General features: G+C 41.6%; 1 protein-coding gene across 1 annotated transcript in view; it reads left to right on the top strand.

Moving 5' to 3' along the window:
• Nucleotides 1–1,337: 1,337 nt before the first annotated feature.
• EXOG (exo/endonuclease G) overlaps nt 1,338–15,196 on the top strand; it is an 18,867-nt gene continuing 5,008 nt past the window's right edge. Inside the window, 6 exon segments of the mRNA XM_010712356.2 lie at nt 1,338–1,437; nt 1,440–1,556; nt 1,696–1,845; nt 4,091–4,230; nt 5,574–5,650; nt 8,508–8,622. Coding sequence (XP_010710658.1) covers nt 1,353–1,437; nt 1,440–1,556; nt 1,696–1,845; nt 4,091–4,230; nt 5,574–5,650; nt 8,508–8,622 — 684 coding nt within the window. The 5' untranslated portion in view covers nt 1,338–1,352.

Below are 15,196 nucleotides of genomic sequence, written 5' to 3'. Positions count from 1 at the left end.
AAAAAAAAACTAGAAAGAACTATTTCAAGTTTATCTTTTTGTATATGAAAATAAACAATAAATTACAATCAATTGCTTCTGTTGTCGCTGCGACGTTAAAAAATCATTGCTGTTTGGTAATTCCGTTGACGTCTAGCTGAAGTATTTCCTTCTTATAGAAGGACTTTTCGATGTTTCAGTGGTGTCTGCTGCTAAATCACTGTAGAGGCCTCAGCCTCTCCTCATGGTTTGCAAACCACTCGGAAGGGAAGAAGGAATTAGCTCGGATAGCTGTGTCCTTTCAAGCGTGTTGCCTCCTGTAGCACTGTGATAACAGTGCTTGCCATACCCAGGGAAGAACAGTTCAAATTGTATTATCTGCATGCTGAGTTGTACCAATAGCAAGCCCGTTCAGCTGGCAGTGATGGGAGTTAAGCTCAATGCCAGGACTTTGTGTCTTCTCTTCTGCCAGTTCTCAGCTAAGGGAGCTGGGACTGGAGCAGAGCTTCCACTCGTCCCCTCTAGGTATCCAGTAAGTTTCAGTTAGACAGAGGTGTCTAGATTTTGAAAAATATTGTAAGAAGTCATTAAAAACTGAGCTTCTTAATGTTCCCCTGGTGTGGTGAGATATGTAATTCTCAAAACATGAGACAGAAAGGTGTGGCACTTCCAATTGAAGCACAGCTGGCCTTCCCCCAGCACAAGAAAGACACAGAGGTGTTTTGGTGTGGGTTCAGAGGAGGCCACAAGGATGCTCAGTGGGTGGAACACCCCTGCTATGAAGGAAGTTTGGGGGAACTGGGCTTGTTCAATAGGGAGAAGACAAAGCCTCATTGTGGCCTTCCAGTACTTGAAGGGAGTTGATGAGCAGGAGGGGAAGTAACTTTTTACACAGTCTGATAGGGACAGAACAAGGGGGAATGGCATTAAACAAAAAGAGGGGAAATTTAGGTTAGATATCAGGAGGAAATGCTTTGCTCGGGGACAGGGAGGCACTGCTGCCCAGACACTGGAAGTGCTCGGGGCCAGGCAGCCTGAACTGGCGGCAGCCAGCACAAGCAGGGGTTGGAACTGAGTGGGTTTCAAGATCCCTTTCAACCAAACCATTCTATGATCCTTCAAGCAAGTGATGGTGGGATGTCCCAGCCATCATATATCGGTGGTTTCCGTTGCTCAACTGGTCAGTTTTTTGGTGTGTTTTTTTTTTTTGGCTTCTTGGGAAAGGGTGCTCATAGAAGAGGAAAACCTAGCACTAATCTGTTTTATTTCCTGCTGCGTTATTCCTCCGCGTTATTTACAGGTCTCGAGGAACTCCTCCTTTCCTGCGTTACCAGCGCACTGCTGTGGCAGAGCGGAGCTGAGCTGACGCTGCCATGGCGGGCAGACAGAGGGCGCTGCAGCGCAGCACCGCCTCCCTCCGTCCTTCTGACATGGCGGCCGTGCCCCGCCACCGCCGCTTCCTGGCGGCTTCATCTGCGGGGCTGCGGCGGGCGCCGCCGCTTCGTGCTGGGCAGCGTGGCGGCTCCTGCGGAGCCAGACCCAAGCGGAACCGAGCCCCGAGCGAGCCCTGCCCGAGGGTAAGAGCTGTGGAGCGACCCTCCTCGGCTGGTGGGGCTCGCTGTCCCTATAAGCCGTGGGGATGTGGCACGGAGGGACGTGGGCAGTGGGCACGGTGGGGTGGGTTGGGTTTAAGTTTCTGTTTATTTTTCTTCTTAGAACCGGTAGAAGAGTCTTTGCTGGAAAAATACGGATTCCCTGAAGCTGGAACAGAGACCAGATGTTACACAAATCATGCGCTGTCTTATGACCAGGCAAAGCGGGTGCCTAGATGGGTGATTGAACATATTTCAAAACAGAAGATGCTGGGTATGTGGGTCTTTATTTCCTTTCACTTACGGTGCCTGGAATGAGATTTGCACTTTACAAAAGGTGGGCCCAGGAACATGCTGGGAGAAAAAAAAACCTGTAGTGATCTCTAGATAAGGATTTTTCCACCCGCTCGGGATCCTATGGGAGGCAGTGGGCCTCTGTGTGGATGTCAGCTCCTTTACAGTGTTAAGGTTGATGTTGATAGTGAAATTAAAAGAGATATGGCACTTTGTTTGCTTGTTTGCATTAGTCTGGTATGGCCTGCAAGACACATTCGGCCCAAGGGTTGCATGTGAAAGGGAGTAATGAAGAAGAGATGGCAGTCAGCCTCTTCTCAGGTGATGGCTTCAAGTTATGCTAGGGGATGTGCAGGCTGAAGATCATGAAATGTTTCTTCTCAGGAAGAGCAGTAATGCAGTGGCACAGGCTGCCCAGAGTGGTGATGGAATCACCATCCCTGGGGGTGCTCCAAAGCCTAAGAGATGTGGCAGTGAGGAGCATGTGAGCATGGTGAGAATGAGTAGATGGTTAGATTAGATGATCGTGGAGGTCTCTTCCAGCCTGAATGATTCTATGATTCTAAGAACTACAGCTTTCAGTGAGAATTTCTGTGGAAGTCAGAAAGCGCCAGATCAACATAGCTGTGTCAGCATAAACACTCTAAGACATGTTGCAGGAATGAAGCTTCCATCTGTTCAAAACGAATGCAAAGAAAATAAAGCTGAAAATTAAACTTTTCTCATCTGATTCAGACCTGCAAAGTTCAGTTTTGTTGCTTAACTCCATAGAGTTGCTCTCTTCCTTAGCTCATGTAGTTCAGTGGGGCAGTCTTTGTCAGCTGAGGAACTGCCCCACATGAGTCAATGCCTGTAATAGCTAGACAGCTTTGTCTATAGATCTTGAAGAGGTTTTCTCAGAATGGAAAGAAGAGATAAATGTGTGTTTGAGATGAAAATGGAGCAGAGGACATCAACAGTTAAAATTGTTCAAAGCCAGATAATGCATACTTACTCCCTGCAGTCATTACCTACTTCCCTGCAGTTCTGCTATGTTTTCTTACGTGCATTATCCAATACACTCTCCCTTGTTCTTTATGCAAGACAAATGCTCAGTGATTTTTGCTGTCAGAGCTGAATGAAATATGAATAGCATGCAGTCATTATAAATTAAGTTTATAGCATTAGTTCAGTTTTTATGCAGCAAATATTAATAATGGAGATAACTGTGTAATTGTAAAATGTTTTATGAAAGCAGTAGCTCTCTAAATATATCTTAATCATTGTCTTCAAATTACCTTTCAAAATTAAAATGGTGATCCTGAAAATATTTATGGCCAACCCCTAAGTAGCATCGATTCCACTTCTTTCTGAGAAGAAAGCAGTAATTCCAGGCTTACTTTCAAGCGGGACTTACCAGTCGAATTGTTAAAATGCTTTCCTAGTGATCAGATGCAGCAAACAGCAAATTGAAGTTTAACATCATGAGGCATTCAGCTCGAGATTTATATTTGATAACTATTGAAACTGAGATTTAGGGCATAACTCAATTTTATATTTGCCACAGAAACATTCTGCTTTTAGATTATATGATGGAAAAAAAAAAAAAAAAAGAGAGAAGCGAGAGCTTCCTTCTATCTCAAAAGATAGATGGCATCAAAAGACTTGGGCATAGTCATTTTTGTGCATTTCATCCGAATATCTGGGGAGGCATCACAGGAATCCTGGAGAGGAACAGGAGAGCTCTTCTGTGCATGTGAAGAAGAAATAACCCACTCAGAAGGACATTGTTAATTCCTCCAACTGTAACTTTCTTGAAACACAACCATTTTCCTTCCAGGCTAGACTTGGAAGAAGAAATGCTTGTAGTTTGCTTGGACGTTAAAATGAAACTGGTGAGGGTCTGTGTATCTTTGTGATCCTAAAGAGAGTTTTTATACTGGTTTATATCTTACCTTTAACGTTCATCTGCCTTTATGATAAGGCTAAAGTATTTTGCTTTTGTTTATCTCTGTAAAACAGAAAGCATGTTAGTGAGTCTATGGCAGGGAAAAAAGGGAAGAGTTGTGGGGAGGAATGTAGAACTGGAGCAGAGATCTGTGAGATGAATCCTTCTCTTCTGTGTTTGAAGAGAAAAATACTTCATTTAGGATCAGTTTCAAACTGATTGAGTCCTTAAATGTGGGTGGAGTGGGGAGATGTTTGTTGTTAACCTAATGATAACAATTGAGTGCGTTACTCCTTAGGCAACGCAGACCGAAGGCACTGTAAATTCAGACCAGATCCTAACATCCCTCTGATGTTCAGTGCTGTCAATGAAGACTACCTTGGGAGCGGGTGGTCACGAGGACACATGGCACCAGCAGGAGATAACAAATTTTCAACAGTAGGAATTTTGTATTTTTTTTTAAACTGTGGGTTTGTTTTTTTCTCTCAAAGGGTCAGATAATCCTTAGAAGTGATGTATCGTGTTCTGTTTGCTGTTTGTTGTGAGTTGGAATATCGTCTCTTTGTTGAAACGCATATCTCAACTTGGACTCTTCTTGACCTGAGTGCTGTAGGATGCTTTCATTGTACTTTGGGTGTCTAAATTGAGTGCCCTAATCGTCCTCTCTGCATTGAATCAGACCTAGGTTAGCGTGTCTGGCAGAGGTGATAAATGTTTAGTATGTGTAGTGTTGAACAAGTCTCCTCATCCTCTTGTATGTCACATTGTCAGTGTAGCAAAGGTGAGAACGTTCACCAGCCAAACCACAGAAGTATCCTCTGAAGCTCAGGTTAAAGGGAGACAAGGAAAGATGACTTCATTCTGGCCAACAGGTTTTGAAGCATTTAAGACTAGATTGGGCAAAGCAAATGTACTGTTAAGTACTATCCCACATTGGCAAGAGGATTGACTGGATGATTTACAAAGCTTTTTCCTTTCTGGCAGTGTGCACAAGGTAAATTAGAACCTTCTTTTGCCATAGTTCTTTCAGTCTATAAAACGTCTTCACCTGCCGTTTGTTTGAGTTGTAAGAAAGGCCTGCCCTAATGCCTTGGCTGCCAAACAAAGCAGCTTGGATTTATTGGATCCTCTTGTGAAATGTGCCTAATGCAGGTAATTTGTCAATTAAGTAGCAGTTTGAATTTGTATTTCTGCTCTGCACTCTGGGGCACAGCAGCAGCACAGTGGCATGGGGTGACTGAAGGATCCACTTGTTTTATTCCTCCTGGAAGTGTCCTTGTGTGGTTATTTGTGATACCTGGGGAGTTCTAGCAGGTGAGCTAACTGCACGGAACGATCCTCCTCCTGCTTTGATGTGCACTGACATAGTACAGTCTTCCCAATGCAAGCAGGGTTATAAAACCTTAATTCCCCAGCTCAATCAGTGCAGATAGTGTTTGCCTGTTATTCTAAGCAGTTCTGTCAGCCCCTTTGCTTTGATGAAGAAGTATCTGAAAAGCACTGACAAGCATAGAACCTATGAAGATTCTGGGTTAAGGTTCTGCATTGTTTTCTCCTGTATTTTCTCGTGTGTGTGTAGCTGTTGAGCACTCTTTTTTTGCTCTTAGGTTATGCACCTCTTAGTCCAAATCTGTTTTTCTGGTTATTTTGACTTAGGTTTTTTTATGTTGATGATGTTAAGAATGAACTACATAGAAATGGTTTGTGATCCAGGAGCTTCTGAGCTGTGTTTGTAGCTCAGATGTTTCAATGAAATGATACTATTTTCTTTCTTTACGCAGAGAGCTATGGCCGAAACGTTTTATCTCTCTAACATTGTGCCTCAGAACTATGAAAATAATGCTGGATTTTGGAACAGGTGAGAGGTTATTTATAAGAGAAATAAGTGAAAAGCATCAGGCCAAAATGTTGTGTTTATAAAGCTCCCTCATGTCCAAGTGTTCTAAAGCATTTTATGGGCTATCTGGAGAGATCATGACAACCATCTCTGTGTATTCAGAATAAAATTTATTCTGTCTAATGTGGGTGAGGTTACCAGGCAAGTTAAGCCTGGTAACTTAAACTTTCCTGAAGGAAAGCTCAGTAAAAGTGAGGAAAGGGTTCAGATGTTTAGATCTACTTTTAATCTCTCTCCCCTCCTCTGCCCCCTCAAAAGAAGCACTTCCAGTATCAGACTGCAAGGACATTTGTTGACTTTGAATAGAAGGACTGACTGCACCCTCCTGAGCTGTGACTGCTTGAGGTCACAGCTCAGGTGTTTGTTGGAATGCTGGCTTCCAAGGGGCGGTCAGGCAAAGTTCTCTGTGTCTCATGAATGCTGGCAGGATCAGCTCTGGAATGAAGTGAATGGAAGATAAATCTTTCTTTGTGTAAGATTTTTTTCTTTTCTTCCCCAGAGCAGAAAAAATCCCACACTAATAGAAGTCATTCTGTGCTTCTCGTGTAGGACTTAGATAATAGAGAAGACTTGGAAACAGGAGAGAAAAACAGTGAATTTTACAAGGTTTGCTCAAGGGAAGGTTAGCAAAATTATGTACAGCATTGTACTAAAAGTCTATTAAAAATGCATCACCATTAACAACACGCTGCATTCGGATTTTACAAGAATGCTATAAAATCATACGAGGCATTCAGTAAGGTTATACTCTTTTATAGACAAATAAAATGCAGTAACATTTTAAGAGATGTTTTTGTATTATTTTAACATCCCAAATATTTGAGCATAACATTTCCTTATACCAAAGCTAGGTGCTTGAACCAATTTAGGGCTGGAATCACTCTATTTTTCTTGAGCAGAATCAGTGCCTGATCAGGAGATAATGGGGAGCATTTCAGAATCTCCCCTGGCACTGTCATCCCCACAATTTAAGCTGCTGCTAGCACCTTCTGCCAACATCAGTGCTTCATCCCCATGGTTTAAATCCACAAAGCAGGTATTTGTGCTGTTTGTTTTGCCAGTTGCTTTTTTTTAATGCTGTGTGGTTTCAAGAATACTGTGTGTCATGTGTTGTATCCTTCCTGGCTTTAGTACTCTCTTCATTTCTCTATTTTTAATTCCTTGCTTCTTGAATTGTCTTCTGAGGTGCAGACAGCTTAGTTAAGCAGTCTGTTGCTTTTTGAAGTGGTGTGCCCTCCAGCCATGTGTTTTTGCTGCTTTTCCCCATTCCAGCTGTGATTCTTCTCTGAGTCTATGGTGAGTTGACTCTATTTACTAACCCAGTTAAGCTGAATCACTTTTGGTTGGTTACCTTTCTACAAGGTTAGAAGATTGGATCAGCTGGTGAGATGAATGCCACAGCAAATATGGAAGATGTGTTAGGACTGTTCAGGTGGGGCAGGCAAGGGGAGCAGGACTGTGTCTTTCAGGCAGCTATCAGATAAGTAAGCTGTTAGATTTGTTTGATGATGTGGTCTAACTGCACCTTAGTATTTACTCCTTGTTCTTTTCTTACCAATGGGCAGATGTCTTTCTGTTGTGGTGTTTCACTCTCATTTTCAGTCTTGAGTGCATTTTCGTGATCACTGTTGTCTGATTTCTGTCCCTGCTGTTGCTAACAGCAGTCTGTTCCCTTGTTGCATTTATTCCCCTTCTTCCCTTACGCCAGGGTGTTTGTATTGCCACGTGGTCAGGCAGCCAGGAGAGCTGGATGCTTGGAAGCAAAGCTGGTGACAGCAGAAAAAATGTAGCTTGTGGTCAGTGCTTTGGCTTATCACGTGGCAGTTCACTATCACCAAGGAAGGAAGGTCTCATTCCTGCTCATTCTGCTTTGTGTGAATTCAGTTCACTCACTGTCCGGTTTTACTCAGAGTTGTGAACAGATGAGGAGTTCTGAAGGTGGCCCAAGTGATAGGTAGGAAGAACGGGGGGGAGGAGGAGATGAAACTCTCTTAATGTGACTTCTGTAGTGTTTGGAATGTTAGATCAAAGTGAGGCTATAACATCCTATTTTGTAAAATACAGTGGGATCTAGAAGCACCTTTTTATTTGGAGGGGTATTTTATTCTATAAATTACAATATAAATTAGCTAGTTTAGAAAACAAAAACGATGTTACTATTTCAGGAGAAACTACTTAATTTTTAATCAGTTTTATGCATTAAGTAGACTTAGCAAAAATGTCAGGTGAGAATTTTCATAAGTTCTTTGGTGCGGGTCCAGAGGAGGGCCACTAAGATGATCAGACTGGAGCATCTTTCCTATGATGAAAGGTTGAGGGAACTGAGCTTGTTTCACTTGGAGAAGAGCAGGCTCCAGGGAGACCTCATTGTGGCCTTCCAGTACTTGAAGGGAGCGTATGAACAGGAGGAGGAACAGCTGTTCACGAGGGTGGGTAGTGATAGGACAACAGGGAATGGTTTTAAACTGAGGCAGGGGATGTTTAGGGTAGATATTAGGAGGAAGTTTTTCATACAGAGGGTGGTGAAGCACTGGAACAGGTTGCCCAAGGAGGCTGTGGATGCCCCATCCCTGCAGGCATTCAAGGCCAGGCTGGATGTGGCTCTGGGCAGCCTGGTCTGCTGGTTGGTGACCCTGCACATAGCAGGGGGTTGAAACGAGATGAGCATTGTGGTCCTTTTCAACCCAGGCCATTCTATGAGTCTACAGAAAAAACTGTCTGTTGCAGGACATTGATTCCTTAGGGAAATCACACCAATCCAATAACGTGGTAAAACCATTTGAACTAAGAATCTCACGATTTAACAAATGTGTTTCAGAATGGAAATGTATTGTCGGGAACTGACGGAAAGATTTGAGGATGTTTGGGTGGTTTCTGGACCTCTGACCTTGCCTCAAACAAACGATGATGGAAAGAAGAGTGTTACATACCAGGTAGGTACATATGCTGCTGAGTTAGCAGTGATTACACAATGCATGTGCTCCACAAGAGACAGTTTCAGAGGCAGTTGCTTGCTGATACCCCATATGCATCGCTTTAAATCTCAGTTGCAAAGGCCTACCTAAGAATATCAGCATCAATTACAAGACCTCATTCATTTGGGAGGCGTTAGGTGAATATGGTGTAACTGCTGATCCAGAATGTTGGTACCTTCTCATTTTTATTGCTTGCTTTGAATACTTGGAAGATTTGCATTTCATCATGCACAGGCTGTAGAAACCATCACTGACAGACAAACAGGAGAGGCTGTCTGCTGAGAGGTGAATTTATTGTTACTTGTTTTGATTTAGTCTTTATAAGCACGTGTTCACACATCTGAAGGATCTGAGCATAGTAAGGTTTTAAAAGGACCTTACTACACTCTTCTGCCCCTACTGTAACGACATGTTATTGTTGTTTTCAGCTGCTAGATGCTAGCCAGCGTAATGCAAATAATAAATACAGTATTTTGCACCTCTTGAAAAAACACTTTGCCTAATTCAGATTAACCTCAGCTTCAGCTTGCAAGTGATACATCTGTCCAGCCCATTCCCTAAGGAGCAGCTTGCTTCTATAACAAAAAGCAAACAAAAAAAAGCAAAAAATAACAACCCTGTTTCAAAGGCATGTGAGAGTTGCAAAAGGGAGAGATGTTGATATTTTAATGCTGGCTTGTTAAGCTCTAAGATTTAGGCACTGTTTCTCCAGTATAAATGTACAGCTGATTTCTGTTTGACTGAGCATGGAACACAGTTGGGAAAGAATCTAATTTCTAATGCTCACTTTTGTTTTTCTTTTTTTTTAAATCTATCCTATATATCACCCACACATCTATAACCTTGGCTATGATGAAATCACAACTTTGTTTTTTGTTTTGTTGCAGTGGTTGTTTTTTCTTTTTCTTTTTTTTTTGCTGGCTTGCTTGCTTGTTTCTTTCCTAGACAGTTATATGTTATGCACATAAAAGTACAGTGGTGATAATACATCTTTTTCATACCTGGTGGCAGTTCCAAACTTCAGCTCTTGCTGCAGCCATGTGAGGAAGATGACAACTGTGCTCACTGTCAGGTGGATAAACAAGTAGTAGTTAGGGAGTATGTCTGATGTCATGTAATAAGTTAGTGGCAAAGCTGACTTCAGTCTGGCTTTAATTCCTTGCCACCTAAAGGAGAGCAGGTTGATTTTGCTACTGCCTATGATACTTAGTCCTTGACATTGTCTGCACACGTTGGTTGTCAGATCCTTCCATAAGGTGCTTAATTAACTAGTGCAGTAGAGAACCATCCCTATTCAATTTTTTTTCTTCGGGTCTTAGCCTTTTTTTTTCTTACTGCTGTTGAAAGATGCATCAGCGCACAAAGGAGCTGAGTGCATGCTGGTAACAGAACGTGGCAAAAGCACACGAGGGAGATGTTCTCTTTCAGCATCGTTGAGCTGAGCATTTGGCTAGGTGTGGCATGGAATGGTACCCTAAGAATTCCCCAGACTTATGCAGAGCTTGCTGGAATTGTCTCCCTTGAAATTGTCAGGGTATTGCATTTATTTTTATCCTTAAAAATGCATATTAGTGTTACATTGAGCTGAAAATCCTGAGCTGACTTGGACATGTTATAGCTGAAAATGATTTTCCAGGAAGCAGTTGAATCATTTATCAACTGCACCTATGTACTGATTCGATTTAATCTCGGTCATCTTCCTCTAATTTTTCTCTGTAGAAAGTGTTTACTTAGGTTACATTCTCTGAAAAATGATCGTGGCTCTACATTTTGGTTTTGAAATGTAAATGTTAGTGTTCTGCAGGTAGAAATAAAGGCAAGCACTGCATCTTACTGCCTTTATTCAAAATAACTTGATACTGAGGTAGCAGAGGCACAAAATGTCCTTGCTGCTTTGATTATCGTACCGTTCTGTTCTTGTCTTCATCATCTCTGGGTTTGATGACAACTCTGATCTTTTATGAATGTTTTATCGGTTTTGGTTTTAATATAAACTACGAAGTGAAGTTCAGTGTGGAATTGAAATCGGTGGAATGATCAGATTTGTGTTTTCATTTCACCGTTTGGCCACGTTCATAAATCTTTCAGTCATCTCCCTAGGATGAAATTCATTCCTTAGGTTGACTTGTGTTTGAGCTGTATTTAAGAACAGACGATGCTGTCCACAGGAGGAATAGTAAAATGTTAGATTTTCTGGGGGGATGATATGTGTATGTGTGGGGTGTTGTTTGAAAGGCTCCATTATTTGAATTGGACCCTCTTGGAATACACTCCTAAGCATAAATAAATACAGACTGAGAATTGTTTTGTTACTTTGAAATCTCTTCATGGCATAACTTCCTTTGTTTGCCATAGAAGTTCTCTTTTAGGAAGAGTTCAGATTGGAAAGGCATGTTTAGTTGGTTTTTTTTCCCTCTCTGTATCATCACACACTCTAAGAAGAGCGAACGTAACCTGTCAGAGCGCTGGAGAGAAGTTCTTTTCAAACATATCTCAGGTGTAATTGTCACTGATTTTGGTAGTCTGCCCCAAATCGAGAATCCTTGAGTGTTTCAGCAGAACGGGAAGGGAACGCAGCTCCTGGTCATCATTCAGGAGTGAATTGTATTGGGTTCAAACAGAGGACTTAGAAAAGGAAGGCTTTTAGTCCTCATTCTTTCAGCTTATGAAGCTGATGTGGGAAGGTGTCCTTTTTCTTTGTATGTGCTGTTTAAGGAAAGTGCTGTGGTGTACGTGAAAGTACTGAAATTCACAACATGTAATCTGTTGATGTAACTTAAGGCTGAGCTCCTTTCTGATGTTTTTCTCCTTCTTCAGGATCAGACCTGTGGATAAAAGAAAACTACAGTGAATGTGTTTGCATTGATTTGTTTCAGATCCTCTGTTCAATCGTAGTTTCCTTGTTTTTGGCTAAAGAAGTGAGGAAATATGTATCCGTGGCTTTACAGGCTGGTGTTTTTCTCATCAGACATCCAAAAAAGCTATTTTTAGATCACTATAGAGGAAAAACAGAGCATCGGTCATGGCACTGTTCCCAGTTCCTGCTTGGACTCTGGTACCATTTGCTGTTTAATTCCAGAAAGGGAATTAACCTTGAACTCCTTAGATGCCGACGTTGTTCTGTCTATTGGCTGAACTTGCTGTATCCTCAGATATGTTCTGTCGTTTCATCTGTCATTTCATCTGTCTCCAGCAGTGGCTTTTATTGCGTAGAGTAGATTGATGACCGTGCTTGGTATCTGAAAAATACATTTTTGAGAATATATGTGAAATAGAATGCCAACAGGAAAAATCTGTTCTGTGTCATTGGAGAGGCAGATGCAGGTTTTTCTGTCTTTGTCCAGATCAAAATCAAAACGACAGCGTCTCATTTTATACATTATTCTTCCCCAGTGACTGTCACTTCAGTGATTTTTCTCTGTCAGCAGATTTGGAGTTTGAAATACAGATTTTGCAGTAATTCTACTGGGACGTGCTCAACTCTTTACCCTCTTCTCCCCCTGTGCTGTCGTAGTAAACAGTAAGAAAGGTTTTGCAATGCTTGACTAGGGAAAGTACCATTTATATGTTTATTGTTTGAAGTAGACGTTTTCTTCTACTTCTCAGTGATACACTGAGCTCATGTTAATTTTCAAAATGGAGTAATTGCTTTCCTAGGCTGGGCAGGGGTTGCACAGCAGCTGTACCAGAAGGTACACGTGCTTGTCACCTGCTGCTGTAGCAAGTAAGTCCCTGGGAAACACAGTGCTCCTCTCAAATAGAAGGTGGTAATTCATGGTTTTCCCTAGTCAGGAAGTAGCAGAGATTATCTCCTAGCTGGCATAGCATGAGAGAAGCAATTTTTGTTAAAGCTGGAGATAAGCCTGGGGACTGTTGCTATCCGTTGGCTGATCCAAATGGACTCAAGGCTACACAGACGCCCTGTGGATGTAGGCCTGGGGCAAACATCCCATAAAACTTAAATTCAAAGGCCTGGATCTTAGATCAGCTGGTGTCAGTGACTAGAGCTCCGTCAGCCCTAAATTTAGACATGATGTACAAGTGAAAATAATAGGCCCTGGGTTAAGATGGGAGGAGCAGAGACACCAAAGGTGCAGGATATATTTACGGGCTTGCTTTTATTTAGCACTGTACCTCTCCTGAAGGTTCTTTGGTTATAGGAAGAGCGTGGTGATAGGGGCTGTAGTGGGCTGGGTATTAATTCGTGTTAAGTATAACCTAAATGGAGTGTGTGGGAGCAGTTGTCTGTCATCATGTAAATATGGCATTGGAATGCCTATATACACACCCTATTTAAAAAAGGAAAAAAGTGGAGATGTCTTTTCATGCTGTTATTAGGCACAGCTTTTCTTTTCCTTACAATCTCTTGTCTCTTTTTTTCCTTCCTTTTTGAGATTGCTGAGTGATTTGGCAGTGGCAGTCAGAGCAGCCATAACAAGTTCTCCTGAAATGCACACATTTGGGGAACTTGGCCGTGAATTTCTGTAGCAGTTTGTTAATGTGGTTTTTTGTTTTTTTTTTAATCTGTGTTTTCTGTATTACTGGCACTGCTTTCATACCTCTCAATTCTTCTCAACGCTATCTGATGAAGTTTCATCACATATTGAGGAAAAAACGCTATCAACAGAATCAGTGCTGCCTAACACAAATCCAGAATGAATCAGAGTGAAGGCAGTTAATGCTGCAGCAGCAGTCAACTAAGCAGAATTACACTGATAGCAAAGGGATTTTTTTTTTTCTATTGCTTGATAGTCAATCTCTATACAGAATTTAATAGCAATTTGTAGTAAGGCTCCTGTTTGTCAAAACTGAGGTGGTATCAGCAGCAATGATACTTCACCTACAATAAAACATGTGATGAGCCTGATCAGTATCATGCCATAAGTTACAGCTGAAACAAAGCAAATCTTTATTCAGAGAGAGCTGCAGTTCTGTTTGGGATGGGGGAACGATGCCCTTGAAATTTTACTTCAAGGAAAGTGACAGAATCTTAATTTTGTTAATGGCCAGGTGCAGTGTTCTGTGGGGAATTGGGTGTTTGCTTCTTTCCAGTCTTGTGGTATGGTGGCTTTGTTCTAAACTCTGATTATTATGCAGAGAGTTTAGAGTGCAGAGGAAATTTTTGGAGCTATCACTTTAATGCATTTGATGTTGAGATGCTATGATGCAACTCCTCTTCCGTGTGTGCTGGCAGGTAAATCATGATTGAATGTGATTTCTGTTTACCAGGTTCTTCAGGAATCTCAGATAATTGCCAACCCAGTGCTGGCACTCACTGATAAAAGACAAATCCCTTTGGCTAATTTTCTTCGTGGCTGATTTTCTTTCTGTAGTCACTAGGTGGCAAAATACTACTTTGAAATTCATGAGTCCTCTGTTTTAAAAGAAGATAGCTGCCCAGAGTGGTAAGAAACGTGGAACAAGTACTGTATTAAAGGAAAATAAGGTAACTTTTGTTTTAAAATTTCTAATAAGAGCAACAATTCTACTCTTCTTATAAGAAGTATTCTTTATTACACTGTTCATGTAAAATGGGAGTTACTTTCCCATAAAACCCAAACTATCACTTTTAGGGACTGCTTCTCCTGTCTGATTGCCCCATGAAAGTGACATTTAGTGCCATAAGCTTAAATGATGTCATTGGCAAATGATTTCCTGCTTCATTGTGTTACCTTAGCACTTCACAAATATCAGATTTGTCCTTCCAGTTTAAAAAACACATCCTACAGGCCTGAACAGTTAAATGATTTGGTCAAAATTATGCAGAAAGCCAATCTTAGGAAGAATCCCCATCGAGAGACTGAAACGTGAGACTGAATTTACCAAAGCTTGCTAAATTCTCTCTGTTCTGAGAAATCTTGCTGCTTCTGTCTTAATCTTTGTCAGTCCCTGTGAGCTCCTGAAGTCTGTAGAACTTCTAACCAACACGTTCCTTGTTTTAGCAATGTGCAAACATCTCCAGACGTCAGGAATTGCACGCATTTTAATGGCCCATCCTTGTGACCGTTGTCCACGCTTAATTGGGAATAACACTGAGCGTAACAAATTTTTTACACACTTGTGGAATGTCAGTAATAAAAAAGAAAGAAGCACTATGCCAAATATGACATTATCATAACGTTGCAGTGTTAGATGACACCGCTTCAGTGGGAGAGCTTCAGCCAGCACGAGATCTCCAAGGAAAACAAGAGCAAAGCAAAACCAATTGGAACGAGTGGAGTGGCTCCAAGAGGTTAGGACAATAAACAAATAGAAAACAGAAAAAGAAAAGTAGTATCTGAAATATCACTTTGGTATCCCAAATAATGATGGGGAAGGAATATATTTAAAAGAAAACTCAAACTAAGAGTGCTTTTTTTTTTCCCCTTGTCTTGAGATAAAATAAGATTTAGCAAAGTTAGATGATCAGAGGGCTGGAGCACCCCTCCTATGAAGCAGGGTTTAGGGAACTGGGCTTGTTTAGCTTGGAGAAGAGAAGGCTCCAGGGAGACCTCGTTGTGGCCTTCCAATACTTGAAGGGAGCGTATGAACA

The sequence above is a fragment of the Meleagris gallopavo genome, chromosome 6 (genome assembly GCF_000146605.3).
Source record: "Meleagris gallopavo isolate NT-WF06-2002-E0010 breed Aviagen turkey brand Nicholas breeding stock chromosome 6, Turkey_5.1, whole genome shotgun sequence".
NCBI lineage: Eukaryota > Metazoa > Chordata > Aves > Galliformes > Phasianidae > Meleagris > Meleagris gallopavo.
This window is presented reverse-complemented; position numbering and strand designations above follow the sequence as displayed.